General features: G+C 43.2%; 1 protein-coding gene across 1 annotated transcript in view; it reads right to left on the bottom strand.

The window, feature by feature from the left end:
- Positions 1 to 207: 207 nt before the first annotated feature.
- ASH2L (ASH2 like, histone lysine methyltransferase complex subunit) overlaps positions 208 to 26,400 on the bottom strand; it is a 57,936-nt gene continuing 31,743 nt past the window's right edge. The window contains exons 9-16 of the mRNA XM_077469972.1: positions 22,960 to 23,050; positions 21,690 to 21,907; positions 21,423 to 21,590; positions 20,195 to 20,388; positions 18,748 to 18,840; positions 16,705 to 16,803; positions 12,640 to 12,699; positions 208 to 4,664 (exon numbers count right to left, since the gene is read on the bottom strand). Coding sequence (XP_077326098.1) covers positions 4,557 to 4,664; positions 12,640 to 12,699; positions 16,705 to 16,803; positions 18,748 to 18,840; positions 20,195 to 20,388; positions 21,423 to 21,590; positions 21,690 to 21,907; positions 22,960 to 23,050 — 1,031 coding nt within the window. The 3' untranslated portion in view covers positions 208 to 4,556. The remainder of the gene's footprint in view (positions 4,665 to 12,639; positions 12,700 to 16,704; positions 16,804 to 18,747; positions 18,841 to 20,194; positions 20,389 to 21,422; positions 21,591 to 21,689; positions 21,908 to 22,959; positions 23,051 to 26,400) is intronic.

Raw genomic sequence — 26,400 nt, 5'->3', positions numbered from 1 at the left:
AGATATCCATCTTTACACAGATAACTGCCTTCATTGGCATATACTTTGTAAGCCCAATCATAAAACAAAGAGCATATAGGGCTGGATTAACGTAGGGACCTGTAGCTCCAGTCACCTACCTTTTTATAGGCCCATCCAGTCACCTACCTTTTTATAGGCCCATCCAGTCACATACATTTTAAATAAATAGCCACCTCGGTAAGTAAATAAATTTAAAAAAAAATCTTTAATTAAAACAAAGCATTTGTTACAAGAATAATTTTTTACATCAGGACACACCAGATTCAGTAACACAAATCAGGCCTCATAATGACCAGGAAGTAATACTTTTCTAATAACAGGTTGTTGGTTATTTGTCACACTTATACGTTTCTGGCACTGTGCAGAAATGTACTGTTGTAAAGATTTCTTTGGGTGGATAGAATGGGATAATACAATACTAGTTGGAGGGAAAAAGAAAAAAAAAAGCCCACACATTGGAAGAGAATAGCATTTCTACAATAAAAAGACACCTTACATAAAACAGCTTCTAATGAATACAAATAAGAAACTGAAATAGCGCTGGCTTAAAGGGACGCTGTCACATGCCAATTAAGGACAGTCTGACAGCCCACCTTGCCTACCAAGGTATAGTCTCTGCACTATAACTGAAGGAGTTCACCCCGAGTTTACTTGGGTGAGCATTAGGACAAGAGGCCCATGTGACAGTGTTGGTGGTTTAATGGCCACTCAGGCACAAGCACTGTCAGGATATGGGAAGGGAGAGCCACATGCTCTCTCATATCTGGAGCTCCAGTGGAGAAAGTACAGATGGGTTAGTACACCTTGCTGGGCTTGTCGACTTTCAGGTGTAACTGGCACTTTGCACAGAACGGGAGGCGACAGCGTCTCTTTAAATACTTGACCTTGTATTTTTAGCAAGGAGACGTTCACTATTAGGACATTTTAGACCAATCAACGTAGGCCGAATGATGAATTTCAATGCAATGACGATAAAGCAGTAAATGAAAGCTGCAAAGGGAAAGATGAGCTGCATTATGAAGTGTGGCCACTGCATGAGACTTGCCAATTGTTCATAATAAAGGCAGTTGTGTCAATTACCAAAAGCTTCTATTGTTATTTTACATTTAAAGAGAACCTGTCACTCACAAGAAATATAATTTTATTTTTTAAATAATTTTTTTTTTTCAGAATCAAACTTACCTAGGTGGATGCCGCATCAGACCAATGCTGCATCTGTCCCCATTGGCTCTGAGAACCGAGCGCGCAAACACCGCTGATCGCTCGGTTCTCAGGACTCCCTTAGCAGATAGTCACTGCTGTCTGCCCTGCCATCTCTCAGCTGCCCCCCCAGTGCTGGGCTATGGAGAGTTCGGGAGCGGCCAGCATAAGTTGCTCTGTTCAATTGTATACCTTGGTCCTATCAGCGCCCCCTCTGTTTGATAACTTTTTGTTTTTATGTGGTTTCACTTTGAGCCCCCTGTTGCATCTGTCTCGCTCCGCTAGGCACACATGAGTATATGTGTTATGACCTTTGCTATATTCCATTTCCCTGATGAAGCCAATGCCTTGGCAAAATTAGTAGGGAAGACTGGACCTGCTATTTACCATCACTCCTTTGGTCAACAGAATATTGCTACTTATTTTTTCGCTATATGTGATCAAATACATTGTATTCGTGGCTCTTTTAAACACATTTGAATATATTGTAATAAAAGTGACATTTATTATTTTTAAAAATGAAATTTTGAGTTATTTATGGCACCGCAATAATCCTTTTCCTTGCTCCTTACAGGTTATATGGGTAAGGGTGTTGTGTTTGAAGCTTTTGATAGTTAAGAGAGCCTGTCATAACCAATTTCTCATGACTTGGTATTTTGGGCTCTATAATCATTACTTTTTCAGCCCTTGAAAATGTATTTCAAATTGTTACAGCCAAAGTGGTGGTAACACCTACTTTGAACCTGTTCCATGTTCTCATTCACACGACACAACTTAAATGGTTAAAAATTGCAGCTCACCTTCATTAGACATTCAGTTTAATGTAGTTCTTTGGAGGGCAGGGCAGCAGTGTCTGTCATATAACCCTGTCTGTACTGTACAGGCACATGATAATCATCAGTTATAAGGTGGGCTTTACGACTGGGCCTGTCCTTAGGATAGACTCAATCTGACATTGTTCAAAAATCCTTGACATCAGCAAGGAGGGCCTTTTGAGAAATCTTTAAAAAAAAAAAATGGTAAAACATTGGGGTTTTCTCAAAATTGCCTGCAAAAAGTGGAAATGCACTTTAAAGGGCTCCTTCTGATAACCTCAGACACCTTATAAAAATGTTTTACACCAAATCAGAAACTAAAAGCAAGATTTTAGGCTCAAAAACAGACAATAGGCAATAGCATACAAAATCAATAAAATTGCACACATTTGGCAAAGTCAACAGATCCATGCAATAAAACTGAAAAAAATGTGTAATACATGGAGTAGCACCTAGGACTCAAATGGCACATGCATAAGGCTTTTGTAAATGGACACAAATGTCTTCTATATAGCCAAAAGAAGAATGCCTAACAGGAAGTCAAGTTGTGTGGAGATTAATAATCCACATCTGGATCAGATCTGAAATCTCGAATTTGGTCCCAATTTTCTAATGTAACTAATAGCCCTTTCACATAGACCAAGGTCATAAAAGCCTTTTCAAGAATACAGTGGCCAGCTTAAGGGTCTAATGCTTTTGCAAAAAATGTCTGGAAGCAGATTAAAAAAAAAAAAAAAAAAAAAAAGGGAACATCACTTCCATCACCAGTTCAAAATTGCATGCACATTCCCACCAAACGGCAGTAATGATAACAGTTGTCACACTGCTGGCTATGCAAACCCCTCACATCACATTCTCCCAACATCTATTTCAACATGTCTGCCCCTGTGACAGCAATAGCCTTTATACATTTATAAATCGGAATCCCTATACAGTAGTAATTTGAGTTGAAATAGTATTTATTGGAGAATAAGTCATGCTTGCTGGGTTGTTTTGATTTTTACCGCTTTATCAACTTCTCAAATTTTAGGCCAAAAAGGCACGATTTCCCTTATATTTACCTTGGCTCCACAGTGGAGTTATGAGATCTCATGAGAAATGTACACCCCCAAGCCAGTGTGTCATTCTTTGTGGTGCAATGCCAGGGCACAAAAAAAAAAAAAAAAAAAAAAAAAAAAAGGTAGCCGTTCCCATTCAACCCAACACCAGCAAAAAGCAGTTTGTGAGCCACATGGGGTAGACTCTCCTCACACAGGGATTTCCCAGCCTCTAGAACCATTAGGCCCCGCAGCAAAAAGGTTAAACCCCAACTGCAGACAAAACTTTCGTTTGACAGAGTGGGGAAGGCATAGAACATGCAAATGAGATGCTGGGCACAACATTCAAAACGTTAAGAAAAGACAGTTACTTGAGCCTGAAGCCTTGAGGTTGGCAGATCTCCACAAAATAGGGGTCACCCAGCTTGAGAAGTCCACATTCAAGCCAAAAGGAACTCAAAATAGAAATCTTGGGAGTTCAAACACTTAATGATTCAACAATACCAAACATCAAAAAGGCATCTATTGCATTTTGGGGGCCAGATAAGCATGCCAAACAAACAGCAATTTGCCGCCGATACCGACAATCTTTCACTGGCCATCATCCTTAAGACTATCAGTTACAGAGACCACAGCTCAGAAGCAGTTTTGAGTCCATTAAAACCAGATACATTGTTTAAGCCATGATGAAGGGGGATTTCCCGGCCCACAAAAAGCGTTGCCTGCCTTTTGCCTTCTTATTTGTTGGATTAACAAGACGTTTGTTTGATGCTCTTGATTAAAAGCAATGTTTTTTAGGTCTATTTTCCTGCTGTAGAGATTTCAATTCCTCACGGTGACAAGTGATGGGTATTCTCTCCACAAACTAACATTTTTCAGAAGGGTTAGGAAGGGTTTCTTGTCCTACCGTCAGTGACAGATAGGGAGGTGAAATCTTTCCACCAACCATAAAAAAAAAAAAAAAAAAAAAAGAAGAAAGAAGGTTTAGGCTGAAGTGGAACCTAACAAACTCACTTGTTTGTGCCAACATTTGGGAAGTATATTGGAGGTTCTTTAATATACATTTGTCAAAAGTGTCCAAAAGGGAAAAAATAAAAAAAATAAAAAAATAAAAAACGGTCCATGGGGCCTCACAAGAACCAATAAGATTTTTTTAATTTTGTATTAGTAAGATTGTAAACTTGTGGCAAACTATCTCAATTGGTAGAAGAAAAGCAATATTCCACCCAAGAAACCAAAAGGCAAAGGTCAATGTATTCCAAGAAGCCCTCCGTAACTTGGAGCCCTGAGCCAAGTATACTACTTCATACCCTCACAGCCTGGAGAAGAATGCTCTTCTAGTAGGGGGGACTACAAGTAAACACACAAAGGAGGCTTTTCCCCCCTACTGCCATAGAGAACCAGTTCATTGCTTCATTGAAATTTCTGTAAAAAATAAAATGGGGGAGGACAAAAACTATAAAAAAAGCTGCCATTAAGGCTATTAAGGCTCCCATGGAGGACTCTTTCTGCCATCAACGTCCGTTTCCACATGGTACAGCACATCTGCTAATGTATGTTCAACAACTGCAGTCCATGCCATGTCACTCATCTGTAAAGGGGGGAAAACAAAAAAACAAGTAAGTTTTCAAGCACTATAGTCTGGTTATCTTTTGCTGGGTAAACAAGACAGCATACAAGGAGGAAGTCTGGCACAAAGAAATATATCAGCATAATGCCGCGTACACACAACCAGACTTTCTGGCAAAAAAGTCCAACGGTCTTCCCAACAGATTTTCAGTTACGACGGACTTCCAAACGAACGGACTAAAGTCAGTTTGAAAATGTCAGTTCGTTTTGACTAGAAAAGGTGGTTCAATAGCAGGTAGCCAACAGCTGCCCTTGCTTTGCATTTGGTCTGTCGGACCAGCATACAGATGAAAGATTTCCGATCCCAATGGGAATTGAGTCGGACAGATTTAAAACATGTTCTATTTCTAGGTCCGTCTGATTTTTTTTTTTAAAGAAAAATGATCGGACTACCCGACAGAATGATCCCATTCGACCTAGTCCGTGTGTACGCAGCATTAGTTATAGGCCCATATCCCAGAGATGACTAGCTAGGGAAGTATTCCCTAGAGCTGGACTGCTACAGGTGCATTCTTCATAGGAAAGCTATGGTTATATTTCCTGCAGGACGACAGAGGACAGCTATGGACTTATTTCAGACAGGTAGATATGCAAAATATGAGCAACAGGAAACTGCACACTGTGCCAGTATAAGACGTTCCTTTGACCACTTCTGCAATTCTTCATACTTCTGGAGGTTCTTTAAGGAGGATAAGTGCTATGTGTTAATTATGCTTACCCTCCCTTCCATGGTGACCTTTGCAAGACAAGAAGCTTTGAAAACACAGATGTAATCTCAGCTGTACAAGTAACCAGATACAGGTCTCAAAAAAATTTCCATAGCAATATGCAAATCTCTTGCTTCAATAAAGCCCCCACAATGTGCTAATTTTATGTATGGCTTCCATTGCTCCTTTAGATTTTTACATATGGGACAACAATGGACCTCTGAACCCACAAAGGATATTAAACATTGCCTTCCTCTGTAAATGTAGCCAGATGTTTGCTTTTTATACACAATACAAACCAAGGAACTCCAAGGCCAATTGCCAATTTGCATTGACCAATATAGTTATGTAATGTTTTAAAAAATACTTAAAACTGACATAGAATAAAACAAAAACACACCCCACAGCAGTGAGTGGCAAGAAGATATACCTAGGTAACATCTCTAATAAGGAGGAGAACAAGACACCGCTACCCCAGCTGAAACCCTACCCACTTTCAGGCCACTACATGTCCAAAAAGTAGGTAGCGCCAACATGACTTCAGGATGGGTTACTTATATACAGTTTTGTCAAAACGTAGCCTGGCCATCTATTATAAAATGTTCTTAATTTCCTTTAGATTTACCTTCAACTATGTAGTTTAAGAGCCTGCCTGATTACATTAAAATTTAAAGTGTTTAGGTTTGACCATATCATATGGTTTTGTTAGATCTAAAGAAAAACTGTACAAGAAAAAACTGTAATGTATGGCCAGCCTTACGGACATGTTAGAATGTGCCATTTATACAAATGGAGAATTACAGAAATGGGTAACACTTGCCCTTAGGTAACATATTAACCACTTCCAGACCACCTTCCGCACATTTACTGCAGCTGCGCGAGACATGCCTGTATGCCACTTCGTACAGTATGCTCTGGGTGCACACATAGCTATTGGCCACAGCAGGGAGCCAATCAGTGGGTCCGGTGGATGCAATTTCCTCCGGCCACCTGCGATAGTTCCCCAGAGAGGCAGAACGGTTATCTGCCCATGTAAACAAGGCAGATTTCCATTCTGACAGGGGAGAACAGAGATCTTGTGTTCCTGCCAAGCATTGTATTCAGTATAGTCACAGTATTCAGTCAGAGCAATCCCCATACAGTTCGTATAAAATAAGGGGGGGGGGGGATGTATATCTCCATATACTGTGACTTTAAATGAAACGCGCAAGGAAGGGGGCAGTGCGTCTCCATCCCTATTCTAAATTTAAAAGACAAAATGAGTATGGGAGCCTGGAGAAAGAAAAGTGAAAAAAGTGAGGCGACAGTGCACAGATGGAGCCATTAAAACAACCTAGGTGGCTTAGGTGGTTGTTTTAATGGCTCCATCTGTGCACTGTCACGTCACTCTCACTTTTCTTTCTCCAGGCATTTTATTTCTTTGGTACTTGGCAGTGCTACCAGGTTCATCATAAAAAATACCTTCTATTTATCTTATAGATTCTACTTGCCGTTATTGGCATAATACTCCAATTACTCTATATATCTGCTGGCTGGGGGCTTCTCATTGTCGGCCGGGTGCTCTGGGCGGACTCTGCGCCTCAGCTCCCGGGGGAGGCTTGATGTGGTGACCCATGCACACCGGGACAACTCCTGCTCGGCATTCCTATGAGGTGCAAGTTCTGTGGACTTGACCATCTTTTTTCTATATAAAATTGATTTATATATAATAATATGTCTTATACTATGGGCTTTTTAATTTAGAACACCTGTTATTCATTATTTACAGACAATATATATATATATATATATATATATATATATATATATATATATATGCTCCTGATGAGTCGGTCAACCGACGAAACGCGTTGAGCTATTGAGGATGCAATCCCTCACATTTCAATCTTTTTTTTTACAACATTTTTATGAATTCTATATTACTGTACTATTTCTTTGGAAATTTGTATAAATCTTTTTCCCTGTTATGATTATCAAGTTCTAGATCATGTTTACTCGGATGTCATGTCTGTACATGTATTGAACACTTATTGGTCACATAGAAATGCTCCCTGACATTCATGTATAATTGATAATAAAATTTCTACTCTTACGTTGTTTTTGAGCCTGTCTCATTTAAAGTCGCATACTCGTTTTGTCTTTTGAAGCCATACAGTTCGTAAACACCAGCTAGGGACACACAGTAACTGTGCATATTTGTAGCACTGATCATTGTATTAGTGTCACTGGTCCAAAAAAAAAACAAAAAACAAAAAAAAAAAAACAGTTTATTTGGGTACAGCATCACACGACCACGCAATTGTCAGTTAAAGTAACGTGGTGCCATATCGCAAAAAATTACCTGGTTATGAAGGGGGTAGAAACATTAGGGTCTGAAGTGGTTAAGTACGTTTTGGACACTTGTGTTTAACCACTTTCAGACCGGACCATTTTGCTGGTAAATGACCAGAGGTCTTTTTACACTTTGGCACTGCGCTGCTTTAACTGGTAATTGCGCGGTCATGCAATGTTGTACCCAAACAAAATTTGCGTCCTTTTCTTCCCACAAATAGAGCTTTCTTTTGATGGTATTTGATTGCCTCTGCGATTTTTATTTTTTGCGATATAAACGTAAAAAGACCGCAAATTTTGAAAAAAAAATGATATTTTCTACTTTTTGTTATTAGAAAAATCCAATAAACTCAATTTTAGTCATACATTTAGGCCAAAATGTATTCAGCCACATGTCTTTGGTAAAAAAAAAGTCAATAATTGTATATTTATTGGTTTGCGCAAAAGTTGTCACATCTACAAACTAAGGTACGTTTTCTGGAATTTACGCAGCTTTTAGTTTACGACTGCCTATCTCATTTCTTGAGGTGCTAAAATGGCAGGGCAGTACAAAACCCCCCCAAATGACCCCATTTTGGAAAGTAGACCCCCTAAGGAAATTGATAAGAGGCATGTTGAGCCCATTGAATATTTTATTTTTTTGCCTCAAGCGATTGAATAATGACAAAAAAAAAAAATTTTTTTTTTTTTTTTTTTACACAAAGTTGTCACTAAATGATATATTGCTCACACATGCTATGGGCGTATGTGAAATGACACCCCAAAATAAATTCTGCTGCTTCTCCTGAGTACGGGGATACCACATATGTGGGACTTTTTGGGAGCCTAGCCGCGTACGGGGCCCCGAAAACCAAGCACCGCCTTCAGGCTTTCTAAGGGCGTAAATTTTTGAGTTCACCTCACTACCTATTACAGTTTTGAAGGCCATAAAATGCCAAGATGGCACAAAACCCCCACAAATGACCCCATTTTAGAAAGTAGACACCCCAAGCTATTTGCTGAGAGGCATGTTGAGTTCATGGAATATTTTATATTTTGCCACAAGTTGCGGGAAAATTACAAACTTTTTTTTTTTTTTTTCACAAAGTTGTCACTAAATGATATATTGCTCATGCATGCCATGGGCATATGTGAAATGACACCCCAAAATAAATTCTGCTGCTTCTCCTGAGTACGGGGATACCACATATGTGGGACTTTTTGGGAGCCTAGCCGCGTACGGGGCCCCGAAAACCAAGCACCGCCTTCAGGCTTTCTAAGGGCGTTACAGTTTTGAAGGCCATAAAATGCCAAGATGGCACAAACCCCCCCCAAATGACCCCATTTTGGAAAGTAGACACCCCTAAATTTAGGGGTACACTAGTGAGACTAGGTAATAAATGGCGGGTGCCCTGAAACTATAAAAAAATAACTAACCAACCAGCGTCACCTGTAACAGTTATATGGTGATCACTGGTGAAAGGGTTAACTAGGGGGCAATCAGGGGGCTTTATGCGGTAGTATATGGGGGTCCCTGGCGCTATAAAAAGCTGCGGCGAACCTAAATACCTACCTGCCTAACTAGCGTCACCTGTGACACTAATACAGCGATCAGAAAAACGATCGCTTATTAGGCTGGGTTCACACTGGAGCGATGCGGGAACGCCACGAATGCGCGGCGGGTTCCCGCATCGCATGCCTCCCGGCGGCAGTTCACACTGCCCTATGCGAACTGCTGGGAGTGTCAGTGAAATGTTACTGACACCCCCAGATCAGTTCGCATATCGCAGTGCGATCTGCAAACTCGGATCGCATGGTGTGAACACCCATGCGATCCGATTCTGCTGCGGGCCAAAAAAAGGGTCCCGTGCGAATTTGCGGCGGGTGCGGCGAATGGCTGAACTCGAATCGCACAGAGATCGGATGTGATTTGCACTGCAGTGCGGTGCGAATCACATCCGTTCTCATAAACCGCTGCAATGTGAACCCAGCCTTAGTGACACTGGCGACGGGGGGTGATCACGGGGTTAAACCTTTATTGGGGGGGTTAGGGGGGTACCTTAGAACTAAAGGGGGCTAACCCTAACTGCCCTAACAGTTATTAGTCACAAATGACACCCGCCGGGTGATCAGGGGGTTAAACCTTTATTAGGTAATAAATGGCGGTGCCCTGAAACTATAAAAAAATAACTAACCAACCAGCGTCACCTGTAACAGTTATATGGTGATCACAGGTGAAAGGGTTAACTAGTGGGCAATCAGGGGGCTTTATGCGGTAGTATATGGGGGTCCCTGGCGCTATAAAAAGCTGCGGCGAACCTAAATACCTACCTGCCTAACTAGCGTCACCTGTGACACTAATACGGCGATCAGAAAAATGATCGCTTATTAGGCTGGGTTCACACTGGAGCGATGCGGAAACGCCGCGAATCCGCGGCGGGTTCCCGCATCGCATGCCTCCCGGCGGCAGTTCACACTGCCCTATGCGAACTGCTGGGAGTGTCAGTGAAATGTTACTGACACCCCCAGATCAGTTCGCATATCGCAGTGCGATCTGCAAACTCGGATCGCATGGTGTGAACACCCATGCGATCAGATTCTGCTGCGGGCCAAAAAAAGGGTCCCGTGCGAATTTGCGGCGGGTGCGGCGAATGGCTGAACTCGAATCGCACAGAGATCGGATGTGATTTGCACTGCAGTGCGAATCACATTCGTTCTCATAAACCGCTGCAATGTGAACCCAGCCTTAGTGACACTGGCGACGGGGGGTGATCACGGGGTTAAACCTTTATTGGGGGGGTTAGGGGGGTACATTAGAACTAAAGGGGGCTAACTCTAACTGCCCTAACAGTTATTACAGTCACAAATGACACCAATGCAAAAAAAAAAAAAAAAAAAAAAAATATGACATTGGTGTCACTGTGACTGGGGGGCAGGGGTAATTGGGGGGGTGATCGGGGGGTAAAGGGGGGGTGTGAGTGTGCCTGGCATGTTCTACTGTGTGTGTAGAGTGTTGGTGCAACTCACCGATCCGCTCTCCTCCGTGTCGGAACGAAAAATACCGACACGGAGGAGAGAATACATCACTTCCTCTCCTGTGTTTACATTACAGGAGAGGAAGTGATGTCACGGGGGATTCCTATTTGTCGGGAGCGATCGCGAGGGGGTGGCCATGAATGAATGGCCGCCCCCTCGTCCCGGATCGCTCCCGGACGAAAACCGACCGCCGCAGGCACCGGGCGGGGGCCCGATCGGGCCCCCGACCCGCGGGAGGCAAGGGACGTACATGTAAGCCCTTATGCCTGCCCGTGCCATTCTGCCGACGTACATCGGCGTGCGGCGGTCGGCAACTGGTTAAAGTTCAAAAATTACTGATCAAGTTTTTATTTTAACCATCATCAGGATAGATAAACGATGGTGGGCGATTTGCTCACATCAGCTGTTCATTAAAGCACTTCGTTAACAGGAAGTTTTCACTTGCTGATTTCAGTCAAAAACAGTAGTTCTGAGAATTGTCAGCCGATTATGTCACCTCTACAATAAAAGGAGCTTTGTGCTGTGCTGTCTGGAATTTAGAGTTCTGTTTCTCTAGAACCAGAATGTCAGCTCATAGTCACAACTACAAAAATACAGACCTTCACACTTGATGGTCCCCTACTGAAAGATCATATTGTTTTGTGAAAACCATCTTGTATAACATGGTCCAGCCATTCTTGCGATCAAATCTCTATGTGGAATTACAGTTTTACACTACTAGGGCCCGGCACCCCTTTCATATGCAGCCTAAATACACCCACATGCCTGCAAAATGTTCATTGAGCATTATGCAATACATATACGAAAATAACAGCCTGAAGTGGCATATAAAAATATATTTAACACACACTTTTTTTTTCTAGATTACTTTGAAATTCTACTTGAATAGCCTCTGATGCATTTTTATGACATGCATAGAAAAAGTCACAGCATTTTCTCCACTGTCACAACATACTCTATTGCAGTGATGGCGAACCTTGGCACCCCAGATGTTTTGGAACTACATTTCCCATGATGCTCATGCACTCTGCAGTGTAGATGAGTATCCTGGGAATTGTAGTTCCAAAACATCTGGAGTGCCAAGGTTCGCCATCACTGCTCTATTGCATTGAACAGCGCTGCCAGTCTAACATGTTTCAGGAACTGGGGGCAGGAGAGACTTGTCCCAAGCAGGCTACAGCAGGTTTAGGGGAGCATGGGAAGGTCCATAGCAGTGTAATGATGTTCACACTCCAGCTAGATGGCAGGAAACAAGGGGTGCAATGAACACAAAAAGCAGGAAAGATAGTCGTCTGCATAAGCTGCCATAACATACCAATTGCATTGCAGTACATGGGCAAGGGAAGTGCTTAACATTATCAATGGGCCGCTGTGAAATAATTTTTTGGGACCCTATTCAACTACTGCCCAAGTGCAAGACACTTTTTCCGGATAGCTAGATGAAGTCTGAAAGTAGGTTTTTTGATACCCTCTCACATGGTCTAATATGCAAGCAAGATCACACAGTAAACCCTACTCAGTTCCCATTAACCTGGTACGCAGCCAGTAAATATTGGCCCTTACATCTCAAAGGGCCCCACTAACTACACAAATGGTATACCCATCTCTGATCTACACTATCAGGAAGCAGACTTCACAGGAGATCCAAGTAGCACAATACATAATGTGTGATGTCTCACTACCAGCCATCGCCTACAGTTATTTGGTTAGCAGGTTAGGTTGTTACTTTACTTTGTTTGCTTTTAACCACCACACACACACACACACACACACACACACCAGTTTACTCATCATATGTTAGCAATAGGGACACACTAGAGAAAAAAAATTATAATCCCACCAGACATGAATTCATGCAGTAGATATTCCTGAATCAACACTTACTGGACGGAATGACAAATCCTTTGGAGGGTACTTGAAATGTGGTCCAAAGTTTATAGAAACCTGCAAAACAAAACAAAATATATACATACAATCAAGCAAGTTTTTAAATGGCATTTACTACCTGTAATTGTTTGTACTATGCTAGTTTTGGTTCCAGTACGTTCCTCCGAGATAGATGCAAGCTTTGCCAAATCTTCTCCCTGGTGACTCCCATTCATTTCTGGATGGTCAATGTCCAACATCCACCAAGAAGAATGAATGAAAGCTGTCAAATGTGCTACAGCATGTGATAACATTAGTCGGTCAATGAACTGACATTCTCAATTATCAAAGTTTAAGGCTGGCCATAGATTATACAATTCATTTTCTTCAACAGCGGGCTGAAAGAAAATTGCTTGATTCCTCCAGCAACAGCCAGTGTTAATGGTTGAATTCCTCCCAATGCACTATTGTATCATGACAGTGGGAGGTTTCCCCGCTGTCAGAATACAATGATCACTGCTGGCAGCTACAGCAATCGTAAAAAAAAGCCCACTTGTACTGAAGTTGATTGATAGATCGACTTCAGTACAACCAGCCTAACCATAGCTGGATCTCTGCTAAATGTCGATCTGTCTATGATTGGCTTTAGAGACCAAGTCTACCTGCAAGGAAAGGGGCAAAAAACACAACAAAAAAAAAATGCTTGTCCCTGAGCACTGACACTTCCACAGTGCATGCTGGGAAACTGCTGTAGGTCCCCCACTTCTTGGAAGTGAGATTTTTCAGCAAAAGCAGTCTAATTTTTTTTTTGGGGTAAAATTTTCTCCAACTTTACAAAACCCAAAGAAAATCTACAGCTGAATATCCCAGTTATTGCTAAAAACCACCAATAGGGGATGACCCATCTAATATCTACAAACCTAATAGTTTTTATATTGTTCTGTGAGGTATCGCCACAATCGGTAGAGGGAGAGCAATAATTCTAGCCCTAGCCTAGCCCCTCTAACTTAAAAGCATGCAACCTGTAGAATTTTTTAAACGGCGCCAATGGAGTTTAAGGGTAAAAGTTTGTTGCCATTCCACGAGCGGGTGCAATTTTGAAGCGTGACATGTTGGGTATCAGTTTACTCGGCATAACATTATCTTTCACAATAATAAAAATAAAAAAATAAAATAATATTGGGCTAACTTCACTGGTGCCTTTTTTTATTAAAATACAAGTGTATTCTTTCCAAACAAAAAAGTGTGCTTGTAAGACCGCTGCGCAAATACGGTGTGACAGAAAGTATTACAACGACCGCCATTTTATTCTCTAGGATGTTAGAACCCCCAATTTATATTATATTTTTTACTTTCTAAGTAATTTTCTAGCAAAAAAAACTGTTTTAACTTGTAAGCACCAAATCTCAGAAAGAGGCTCGGTCCTTAACCACCTCAATACAGTGCACTTACACCCCCTTCCTGACCAGGCCAATTTTCAGCTTTCAGTGCTCTCACGGTTTGAATGACAATTACTCAGTCATCCAACACTGTACCCATATGAAACTTGCGTCCTTTTTTCCACACAAATAGAGCTTTCTTTTAGTGGTATTTAATCACTAGTGGGTTTTTTATTTTTTGTGCTATAAATAAAAACGTAAATTTTGTGAAAGAAATGCCTTTCTTTGTTTCGGTCATAAATTTTTGCCAATTAGTAATTTTTCTTCATAAATTTTGGCCAAAATTTATACTGTTACCCATCTTTGGTAAAAATAACCCACATTAGTGTCTATTATTTGGTCTTTGTGAAAGTTATAGAGTCTACAAACTATGGTGCCAGTCGCTGAAAATTGATCACATCTGATCAGGCCTTCAGTACATCAGGTGCATCATTTCTTGAGACACTAACAAGTCAGGAAAGTACAAATACCCCCCAAATGACCCCTTTTTACAAAGTAGACATTCCAAGGTATTAAGTAGCATGGTGAGGTTTTTTAAGTTGTCATTTTTTCCCACAATTCTTTGCAAAATTAAGATTTTTATTATTTTTTTTTTTACTAAATTGTCATATTATCAGGTTATTTCTCACACACAGCATATGCATACAACAAATTACACCCCAAAATACATTCTGCTACTCTTCCCGAGTACGGCGATACCACATGTGTGAGACTTTTACACAGCCTGGCCACATACAGAACACCAACATTGATGTAGTACCTTCAGACGTTCTACGAGCAAAAATGGCGCATCTCATTTCTCAACCACCTATTACACTTTTTGAAGGCCCTGGAGTACCAGGACAATGGAATTTCCCATAAAATGACCCCATTTTGGAAAGCAAACACCCCAACGTATAATCTGTGAGGCATAATGAGTCTTTTGAACGGTTAATTTTTTTCCAGAAGTTTTTGGAATATGTGGAAAAAAATTAAAACGCATTTTATTTTACACAAAATTGTCAATTTATAAGATATTTCTAACACATAGCATGTAAATAGCAAAAATGACACCCCAAAATACATTCTGCTACTCTTCCCGAGTATAGCGATACCACATGTGTAGGACTTTTACACAGCGTGGTCACATAGAGAGGCCGAACATTGAAGTAGTGCGTTCAGGCGTTCTAGGAGCATAAATGACACATCTCATTTCATTCCTACCCATCACACTTTTGAAGGTCCTGGACCACCAGGACAGTGAAATTACCCACAAAATGACCCCATTTTGGAAAGCAAACACCCCAACGTATATTCTATGAGACATGGGCTGCAAATAGGTACTCGGGTACTCTGATGGACCGGGACAGGTACTCGGGGTACTCTGATGGACCGGGACAGGTACTCTGATGGACCGGGACAGGTACTCTGATGGACCGGGACAGGTACTCTGATGGACCGGGACAGGTACTCTGATGGACCGGGACAGGTACTCTGATGGACCGGGACAGGTACTCTGATGGACCGGGACAGGTACTCTGATGGACCGGGACAGGTACTCTGATGGACCGGGACAGGTACTCTGATGGACTGTGATTGACAGGTCCTCTTTATTGGGGGGGGGGGGGCAATCAGTGTGCTTGATGTGTACTGTAGGCGGTAACGAGATGTTACCGCAATCTCCTCCTCACACACGATCGGTGTGTGAGGAGGAGAACCCGGTAACATCTCGTTACCGCGGTTTGTTTACATTTTAGTGATCCTTTCACAGCCGATCACGTGGGTAAACAGCCGGCCAATGGCTGTTTACCAGCATCGGTGACGAGCAGTGTTTCCGGGGAACACGCCGCCACCGACGTGCACGCGCAGCGCGCTCGCGCCGTACACAGTCGGGGTGTGACCATCTGTGATCTTCATCACGGCTGATCACGTGGTAAACAGCCATAACCAATGACTGTTCACCCCCGTCGGTGGCGAGCGGTGTCTCCGTGACACGCCGCCACCGAAGAAACAGGGGTGCATGCGCACGATCGCGCGCATTCCCTGTTTAAGCGGGAGGCCGTCATATGACGGCCTCCGGCCGCAATAGGTGCGCCGCCTGGCCGTCATTGGCCGGCAGTCAGGAATTAGTTAAGTGGTTAAAGTAGAAGTTCACACAAAACCTCACTCTAAACCTACTTGCAACCACATTCCAAAACGAATCTCTGTAACATTATCCTTTCTGAAGCAAATCCTGTCTCCAGCAGCAGTTGCTGTGTGCAGGAGAGAACTTACAATGGCTATGAAGTGACTTCACCCATAGCCTTACTATGGGGCTTCCATTGTCGGTTGCCTCTCCTGACTCCACACTGAGGCTTTGGCTGACAGCTCAGCATGGGACTGGATCAGCTGCAGAACAGGTATGTATAGCGATTTCTTCTTTACAGGGCTTGATGTATTTGATTTAGAATATGGCTGCAAGTAGGTTTCACGTTATTGTGATGTTAAAGTAGAGGTTCACCTAAAACCTAAGTCGCCCGCTCTCGTTTTTTTTTAGTGCACAACACGCACGCCTGACTATATTTGACTAGACCTGCGTCCTCAGACCTGTCACTTGCTGCAACAATAATCAGCGTTTTCACCAACAAACGTCTGGTCATTTATATAAAGTTCAGCACATACTTACAGTACAGCCCTTGTAGAGCGATATGGCAGGAAAATATACACCTTCAAAAACATCTTTATAGGCCACACCCTGGTTGACGCCATTCTTAAAGAATACAATCTGAAACAAAAAAAAAAGGAATCAAAGATGACACGCACCATAATTTAGTGATAAATATTTCCCTAATCCCAAATGTTATAAAGATCAGTCAAGGACAATTCTAGGTTCACTTGGTATAGAGGAGCATACCTCACCTAAGGGAATTTTCACCATTTACCCAGTCCATTCAGACTTACTTCAATTAAATTTATCCAATGCTTTTTAAAACCAGGAGCTGCCATCTCAGGCTTTATATGCAGAGTTTAGAAAACCATCTGGTCAATAAAAGTCCATTAAGGACTAGTTTTTACAAGGGCTGCAGGAGATCGAAACCTCAGCTTTAGCACATAGAATTTAACCAAAATGAGGTACAGAAAAATCAGGTTATATGCACCCAAGTGTGAGCTGTAAAATAGCCTTTCTGAGAAAGAAACCAGATGTTGCCTGAGACCGGATTCATTCACCACTACAGGTTCAAACATTTAAAGATTATTGCTTTCCAAGCCAAACTGCGCAGATAAAGAACCACTCTATATTTATGTTTTCAAGCACAGTGGGAGATATTTTACCTTTGTACCTTGGTGTGCTATGAAATGATTGTTGCAAAGACTAGTGGAGGATGCAGGCATCATACACTTAGCTTTACATTGGGAAACCAAAGATTTTTTTTTTGCCAGCTTGCGCTGCAATGACTGAAGGTTCCACAAACTGGCCCTGGGACAGGCAAGTATAAAGTCTCCTAAAAAAGGAGCTTTTCATTTAAGCAACAGAGTTGCTGTAAGTTTGGTACGACCAAAACTGATTAGGTCTCTACCAGAACATTATACTGTACCAACTCCAAAAACAGAAATCTCCATTTAAGACCCCTTTCACACCAGGGGGTTTTGCAGGTGCTATAGCGTTAGAAATAGCTCCTGCAATCCGCCCTAAAGAAGCTTCACGATTGTATGTAGTGTGAAAGCCCTGAGGGCCTTCGCAATACAGCGGTGCGGTGCGCTGGCAGGACGTCAGGCAAAAGTGCTGCCAGCAGCTTCTTTGGAGCGGTGAAGGAGCGGTGTGTTCACTGCTCCTCCCCATTGAAATCAATGGGGCAGCGCTGTAATACCGCCGGCAAAACGCCGCTATTGCGGCACATTGCCGGCGGTTTTAACCCTTTCTCAGCCGCTCAAGCGTAGTAGAGATCATCCCAAAATCTTTAGTAGGCTATAACATTTGCAGAGTCTGGATGAGAAGCCAGGCAACTGGTCACTTGTCTCCCCCCCTCCCCCCTTTCCATGTATCCCTGTGAAGATGACCTATAGAAGGAGGGAAAGGAAGAAACTGTGGCCAATAGCAACAAGCATCCCAACTTTTAAATCCATGTTCACTACATGCTACTGCCATTCCAGTCTGCCAGCAACTTTACATATTAAATTGAAAAATACACTATATGGGCCAAAGGTTTGTGGACACCTTTTATTTTTTTAGGACATTCCAAATCCCTTAGCAGCCATCTGGATTTGTCCTTTCTTCAAGGCTTTAACGGCCTCCACTCCTTTGGGAGGGCTTTCCACAAGATTTGGGAGTTGGTCTGTGGGAATTTGTGCATGAAGAACATTTGCAAGGTCAAGTGCCAATGTTTGGTTAGCAATCGTTTTCAGTAGGGTTGAGGTGAGGCCTCTATGCAGTCCACACCAAACTGGTCAATCCAGGTCTTCAGGAAGCTGACTGTGTACAGGGCACAGTCATGCTGAATACTAAAGGGCATTCCCCAAACAGTTGCTGCAAGTTGGAGTGTATAATTGTCTATGTCTTTTATTTGCTGTAGCATGAACAGTACCCACTCACTGGACACATCTGAACGCAATAACTTGCAGAAGTGTCCATATACTTATGCCCACCATATAGTGAACTTTGTATGGAGCCGCTTACTAAAACAAAAGCAAGCCTTTCTTTCCACTAGCAAAATAGAGACTTGACACTCACCTCACTGCCAGGAGTTTGCTTTAAATTTTTCTCAGCTTTATCCACAAAATCCTTCTCTTCAAAGTACAAGTAACTCTTGAATTTGATCAATGCCTTTGAAAGAACACAAAAGACGAGATGATAATTCCTCCCAACACTAGAACAGACAACCTACAAGCCTGTCTGCTAACAAGGAATGCTGCATGCCAGACTAATTTGATCAGTTCTCTCGGCATGGCCTGCTTGCCCTCTTTTGTGCATCTATTATACTGTTGCTTTAAAATTTTGATTACCTTTATTGCAGTCACAAGGACTGTAAACAGCCTTGTGACAGCAATAGGCATGTGACAGGTACTCTTCATGGGGGGGGAGGGAATATGGGGTCAATAAGACCCCAAATCCCTCTGCAATTAAAAGCATTCAGACATGCTGGCTAGTAGCTCAGGTCTCCCAGTAGGATGGGAGAGTTCAAGCAAGCCACGGAAGGCGGTACAACCACTTAAAGACAAGGACGTACCAGTTTTTTTTACCTAACAAACGTCACTTACCTGTTCTGAGCAGTGGTTTTACACAGAACAGCCCCAATCCTCTTCCAGTCCCCCATTGGCATTCCCGGCCTCTCCCTCCTGCCGAGGGCTGCTTGTTACGGGGGCACACGCTGCGGTTTAGTTTACACACACATGCGGCTTGGCCCCACTCTCTCTCCCCTCATTGGCTGTGATTGACAGTAGCGGGGGTCTCAGCCAATTATGGAGGAGAACCGGTGAGAGACACTGCTCTTTTGCACATTGCTGGATCAAGATGGGGCTCAGTAAAGTATAAGAAGGGCCAGGGTAAGCCGCTGTACACAAAGGTTTTTTACCTTTATGCATAGACAAAACAAGCCATTTACTCTTGCAGGGCAAGTACAGCCCAACTGCAAGAGGTTGTTTTTATTTCTTCTGCCTGGAGTTGGGCTTTAGCAGCTTGATAAAACTGCTGTTTTTACATTAGAAGGCCGGTTTACAAGATTTTTTCCCCTCAAGATTTAGAACAATGGCAAAGGTAAAAGCATGATTGCAAGAATTCCATAAACATTATGCAACTTGAAGGATGGAGGGCCTGGACAAAGCTCTGCAGTCACATTTGTATATGCGTAAAGATTGAAGTAAAGAGTTTGAGAGCCTGTATAGAGAACCTCGAAGATTAATTTTTCTACAATGCATGTCGCTACAGAGGGGAACGAAGGCTCGTTTTGAAACGGATTTTGCTGCTTGTTCAGGAGATATACATGTTTGGGTTCATAGTCTGGGCACAAGTTCACTATAAAATGCATTTATAGTCCAACTTAATATTTTACGACTGTATATAAAAAAAAATCTTTGTGATTTGATAGAGACAAAATGGCATGCACACTTTCTATTCTAGTGCTCACATATGTACACCCCAGAATTACACTGGGTGATGAAGAAATTCTGTCACACCATACCTTGTCTTTGTAGGTGTCAGGCATAGCATGAGCAGTCTCCGTTTCATCTGGCAGGCAGATATAAAACCCCAATGTGTCGCCCTGTCCATAAGAGTCAGAGTAATGCTTTCCAATAGACTGGTGAAACTTTGTGCCTTTCTTGCTGCGCCAGGAGTAGCTGAATTTATCATAACCTAGAGGAGCCTGAAGATTACCTGCATATAAAGAAAGATGACATATACATGGCAACCATCACAAGTCAATTTCAATAGGAACAGATTTTATAAAGAAACATAGAAGAGCGATGGCAAAAATATATTAAGAGGTCTATTGAGCCTGCCCTATTTATGACCAAGTATAGATCTAGGCTGATCCCCAAGCATCTTTAAGACTAAATTTACCTTTTTTGAGCAGATTATACATTACACCTGTGTTTAGGGTGCAACATGCTCCAGCACCTACAGTCACATTCCCTCACCTCTTTCCTGTGACAGCGAGTGGCGGTTGCTCTGCCACATTTTAGAACCAGCATGACTGTGCAGGGCTCCACGCACAGCAGCACTCACAGAAATCTGAATGAGACACTTTGAAGTCCTGTCTGCCAACGCAACAGACAGCTTGTAGCTTTCAACGGAAAGCATATACCACAGGTACAGGCAGAAATTTGAGGCAGGTTTGCAGGAGCATGACATTGTACCTGCAAACTGCTGATCGCAGGTGCAATGCTCTGCAGATTTAATATATGCACAGACAGATACACACACACTAGCCATTGCATACATTTCCTTGTACAAGATCTTGAAGGAAAGTATACACGTTCTGCAGGCCATATAAGAAGAGAGTCTTTCCTGCAGGGTTTGATTTTCCCCATCAACACAAACAGTGTTGACAGGAGAATCCCTCCAACCCTCCGCTGGGAGAAGACTGGGGTTATTGCTAGCGGCTATACCAGCTGCTAGTGATAAATCACATTTAAAATCCAGAAGGCTGGTTGTATCCAAGTTGATCAACTTTGTACATTCAGCCTTCCCATACATGGTATCCAGCCGGTTCATGCTGAACTGGCCAAGATTGGAACAGTCGATGGCCAGCCTTAGTATTTCTTTAAATAGTGGAAGAGTGGCCTCAATCCCTGGGGCTTGGTATACTATAAAAATATAGTGGGACACACAATCTGATGTAACACTAGTATTCAACTAGTATCAAAGATGAGGAATGCTCTATTCATCTTTAGATTTTTCCATCTTACCTAGTGCCTGAGACCAGCCCAGTCTGGCAGCTGTTTCGGGTGGCAGGTCATCTATAAATATTTCAAAATACCAGGCCCCTTTGCGTACGCCATGGGATGCTCTGACCATAGAATAGCCCTTCTCTCCTAATACAGTCAGTCGGTCATCTGAGATCTTTAACTGGGGAGCTGATAAGACAAACCAAGGCATAATAATAAGTAAATTAAGCATAAATAAAATGCATTTACATAGACATCAGATGGATATGCACTTAGAAAGCTCCTTACCCCTGTCATGTAGGGCGAGCAGCACCCTTTCATACAGACAAGCTCGGTACAGATCTCCCGGGATCGGTTTTCCAGCCCAACAGTCCAACTCCAGTTTCTCAGGATCGGGTGCATGTGGGTCTGGCTCTGCCAGTATGTACCTATATCCATCTTTGTTAAAGGGGTGCTCAAGTGGGTAGCCATGAGGAGGAAGACGCTGTGCTGCAAACAGTGGATCGCTAGAAAAAGATTGTCTAAAGTAAAATTATTGAAACCCTATCCCCATGAACTTCCATGGCTGCAAGAGTACCCTAATAGCACCATGAATCAACCACTGCGTAAAAAACAAAAAACACACACACACACACACACGTTCTGCAGTTGAGCATTGGTGTTAAGAACTAAAACAAGAGACTCATGTTGCATTTCCAAGGATAAACTCATATTTGCTATCTACAGAGGTGGTATTCAAGAGATTTCTTATTTTAATGGTACCCTGTTAAGTCTCTGAAGGCTTTAATAAAGCAGTCAATAATAGAAGACCGCATATATTCACATTCCTGGCCCTTTTCATCTTCTCCACTGCAGTGATATAGGGAGTCAAAGAACCAGTGTGTGGTGAGGATACAGGGATCTGCTCACACTATGAAGTGTCAAATGCCAAAGAATATTTCTCCAAAGAAAAGAGAAATGGTGCGCTGCTGACATTAAAAAAGATCTGACCAGGTCAACCAGGGAAGCCAGTCAGATTCTGCTTCTCTGCCCATTAGCACTGACCAGGAGTCATACATATCTTGGAACCCTGGGAAACCGGATTGGTGTAATTCTGTGTCCCCGGTATTCATTTAAGCAGATAGTAATGCAGTGCAAGAGAATAATGCCCGAGACAATTTTCTCTATTCGCCTTACGGAAAGAACGCGTCAGCATTTAATCCACATAAAACAGATTATTATCCGTATAGAGTGGGTGGGGAGACTTTTAGAGAAACACTGTCACTATGTCACTATGCCCCGAATGAGCAACATGGCAGTGTATCTTTACGTTAGATGAAGTCTGCTCTTATGTACAGATGAACTGTGCCGAGACCCCGCTCTTAATAGAGTGGGGATACTGTAGGTAAGTGGGGAAACAGTACAAATCAAGCAGCGAGGATAATGCTTCACATCTCCTTCAGCCAAAAATCTTACATGAAGTAGCCCCTTTGACCAGGAAAACAGTGCAGCCCTGGTAGGAGCCTTTCCGAAAATACAATAATTTACCCTTAAAGCAGGGAAGACACACACATCTTACCTTCGGGCTCGCTTTGCTGCATTAGTAGCACCTCCATCTTGCTGCTTGCGCTTTGCTCCTCTACCCTTGGCAGAGCTGGCAGCTGCTGCACCTACAAAGGCAACAATTTAAAAAACCATGAGGAGGGGGGGGGGGGGGGGGGGGGAGGAGAATATATAATAATAAATTACTACTACGTGGCCAAATAAAAACATAATATCTGTCACACGCATATTGAGGATTCCCTAAATGACTACTGCATGTCACAGTCCATAAGATAGCTAAATTTATATGCAAAGCTCAACTTTTAATGTCAAAAGGGTATCCTGGCAACACCAATTCCAGGTCAAGATTTTTTTAATTAAAAAAAATAGGATTTTTTTGTACTCAGCGTAAAATCCTTTTCTCTGCAATTCACCGACCGACACAGCTCCTCTCTGACAAATGGGTTATTAGCCTTATCACTAGGAGAATACTAGGCATAGTTGTAACACTCAGATCTTAGTTCCGCCCAGGGGGGCAGTCCCTTGGGCTACAACCCTCAACCCTGCCATGCAGCCATCAGTACGTCAACAAGCAGTATAACAAAGAAAAAAGGAGGGGCGGGTGCTGTGTCGGTTGGTGAATTACAGAGAAAAGGATTTTACGCGGAGTACAAAAAAAAAAAATTTAAAAAATAAATAAATCCCATTTTCTCTTTTATTTACCGACCGACACAGCTCCTCTCTGTAACAAATGGGACGCCCCCAAGCAGTGCCAAACGAGGGGTGGGAAAACAGCACAAAAAACTTCATCCACCATGGCAAGTGGGAACTAGTGAAATGTTAACCGCAACAAAAAAGGGTGCGTGGGAAAACCACCACAAACAAACAGGGTATTCTCAACAGGAGTGAGCACCCAAGACCGCACCAAATTGCGGAAGTAATGCAACAGTGCATTAACATAACAGCACTGTTTTTATCGAAAAACCAGGATTTTTTTTATTTATATATATATATATATATATATATATATATATATATATATATATATATATATCACTCAATTGCAACGTTTGCAAAACTTTGGAAAAAACAGGCATCACAACACATGGAGATGTAGGCCTTCTAGGTACGATGGTATATCTTCCGAGAAGAAGATTTCCGTACTCTCAACATAGTTGGAATCACCGAGTCAGACAGACCCTGGTTCCTCAACACCTGGCTCTCAATAGCCATGCCGTTAAAGCCAGCGATGGTAAAGCAGGATGGAGAATTGGACCGAGACAGAAGGCCCTCTCGCAACGGCAGTCGCCAGGGAGCGTCTGCCACCAGACGTACCAGGTCTGCGTACCAAGGACACTGAGGACAATCTGGGGCAACCAGTATTACTGGGATCCCCTCGGCTTTTACTCTGCAAAGCAGACGTGGTAACAGTTTCAGTGGAGGAAAGGTGTAGATCAGCTGGTACTGATCCCAGAGCCACCAGCGCGTTGGCCCACAGATCTCTTGTCCTGGACACGAATAGTGCCACCTTCCGATTGATACAGGAGGCCAGCAGATCCACATCTGGTGTGCCCCAACCTCAGGCACAGTAACCGGAATGTCTCTGGATGCAATGCCCATGCTCATGGGTCCAGCATCTGTCGACTCAAATAGTTCGCCTGGCAGTTCTCCACTCCCTGGATGTAAATGGCCGACAGGGCCGGTACGTGTCGCTTTGCCCACCGAAGTATGTGAGTGACCTCCCGTGCAGAGGCTGAGCTTCTTGTTCCCCCTTGGTGACTGATGTATGCCACAGTCGTAGTGTTGTCTGACTGGATCCTGATCGGACGACCTTGCACTCTCATCGACCATGTGGAGAGGCACAGCCTGATCACTCAATTCGAGCAGATTGAGCGGCAACTTGGATTCTTCCTTTGACTAGAGGCCCTGGGCCGACTGAACCCCCATCACTCCACCCGGATAGACTGGAGTCCGTTGTGATCACCGTCCATTTCAGAGGAAGGAATGATTTTCCAGACTGAATCACTGGGGAAAGCAACCACCAGATCAGAGTCTCTGGCTGACTGACTTACCTGTATCTGTCGATCCAGGGACAACTGACATTTGTCCCATTTTGTCAAAATCTCCTTCTGCTGGACTCTGGTGTGGAACTGGGCATAAGGTACTGCCTCGAAGGAGGCTACCATAAGTCCCAGAACTTGCATGCAAAAGCGGAGCGACAACCACTTGCGGTTCATCAGCAGTTTTACCGCAGATCTCGGAGTCTGCAGCTTGTCTGAAGGGAGAAACACACTCTCGCTTCCCTGGTTTTCAGCAGCAAGCCTAGGTACCCCAGACGCTGAGTCAGTACGATCACCAACTTTTTCAGGTTCAACAGCCATCCAAATTCTTGCAGGGTCAGCATTGTGATCGCCACATCCTCCTATAATGCTAAGGCAGAAGACGCCCTCAGGAGGGGATCGTCTAGGTATCCCACAATCGCAATCCCACATTGCCATAGCAACGGCAAAACTGGAGCTAATACCTTGGTAAAGACTCGGGGGGGCTGAAGCCAGACCAAAAAGGAAGAGCCACAAACTGGTACTGGGCTTCCAACTGCAAACCGCAGTAACTTTTAATGCCGGAGGAATATGGGTATGTGCAGGTATGCATCCTGGATGTCTAAGGACACCAGGGAGTCCCCTTGATGGAGTGCAGCAACTACTGAGCGAACCGATTTCATTCTGAACCTCTGCACTTTTAAAAAGTGATTGAGGGCTTTTAGGGCCAATATTGGATGTACCTCTTCCTTTTGGGAACCAGACAGATTTGAGTAGAATCCCTGGAAGCGCTCCGATTCCGGAACAATCACCCCGCGATTCAGCAAATCCCTTACCGCCCCCCAAGAGGGCCTCCCGGCGAGCTGGGGACACGGGTATGCTGGAGGGGAAGAATCTTTTTTGCGGCCAAGAGAGAAACTATCTTGTAGCCTGTGGAAATCAGATCGCAGACCCATTAGTCGGATAACCGGGACCCCCCCCCCCCCCCGTCTCATGGCAAACCTTCATGGGGTAGCACTTTTATTCACAGGCTTGTGGTTCCAGGGAGGTTTTTGACCGTCCGTGGGCATCCTGTCAGGCTGGGGATGTTTTGTCGAAGCTCCGGACGGATGAAAAAGCAGTTTGTGAGCGGAAAACTGGAGTTAGTACTTACCGGTAACTCCTTTTCCGGTGGTCTTCCAGGACAGCCCTTGAGAGATGGAGCTCCTCCCATCGACACAGGAAACACATTGCCACAGTTCAAAAGGCGGTCCCTCAGGTCCCTGGTCAGTCATTCACCAAGAACTGAAGGATGGAACTGAAAAACATATAAACCATAACAGGTAATAACATTAGTACATCACTATAATCAAATAAAGGGTGGGATCGTGCTGTCCTGGAAGACCACCGGAAAAGGAGTTACCGGTAAGTACTAACTCCAGTTTTCCCAAGTGTTCTTC

This window comes from Lithobates pipiens, unplaced genomic scaffold, assembly GCF_037356315.1.
Source record: "Lithobates pipiens isolate NorthernLeopardFrog02 unplaced genomic scaffold, aLitPip1_a1.2 Scaffold_8, whole genome shotgun sequence".
NCBI lineage: Eukaryota > Metazoa > Chordata > Amphibia > Anura > Ranidae > Lithobates > Lithobates pipiens.
Note: the sequence above shows the minus strand (reverse complement) of the source record. Positions and strands in the feature narration are given on the sequence as shown.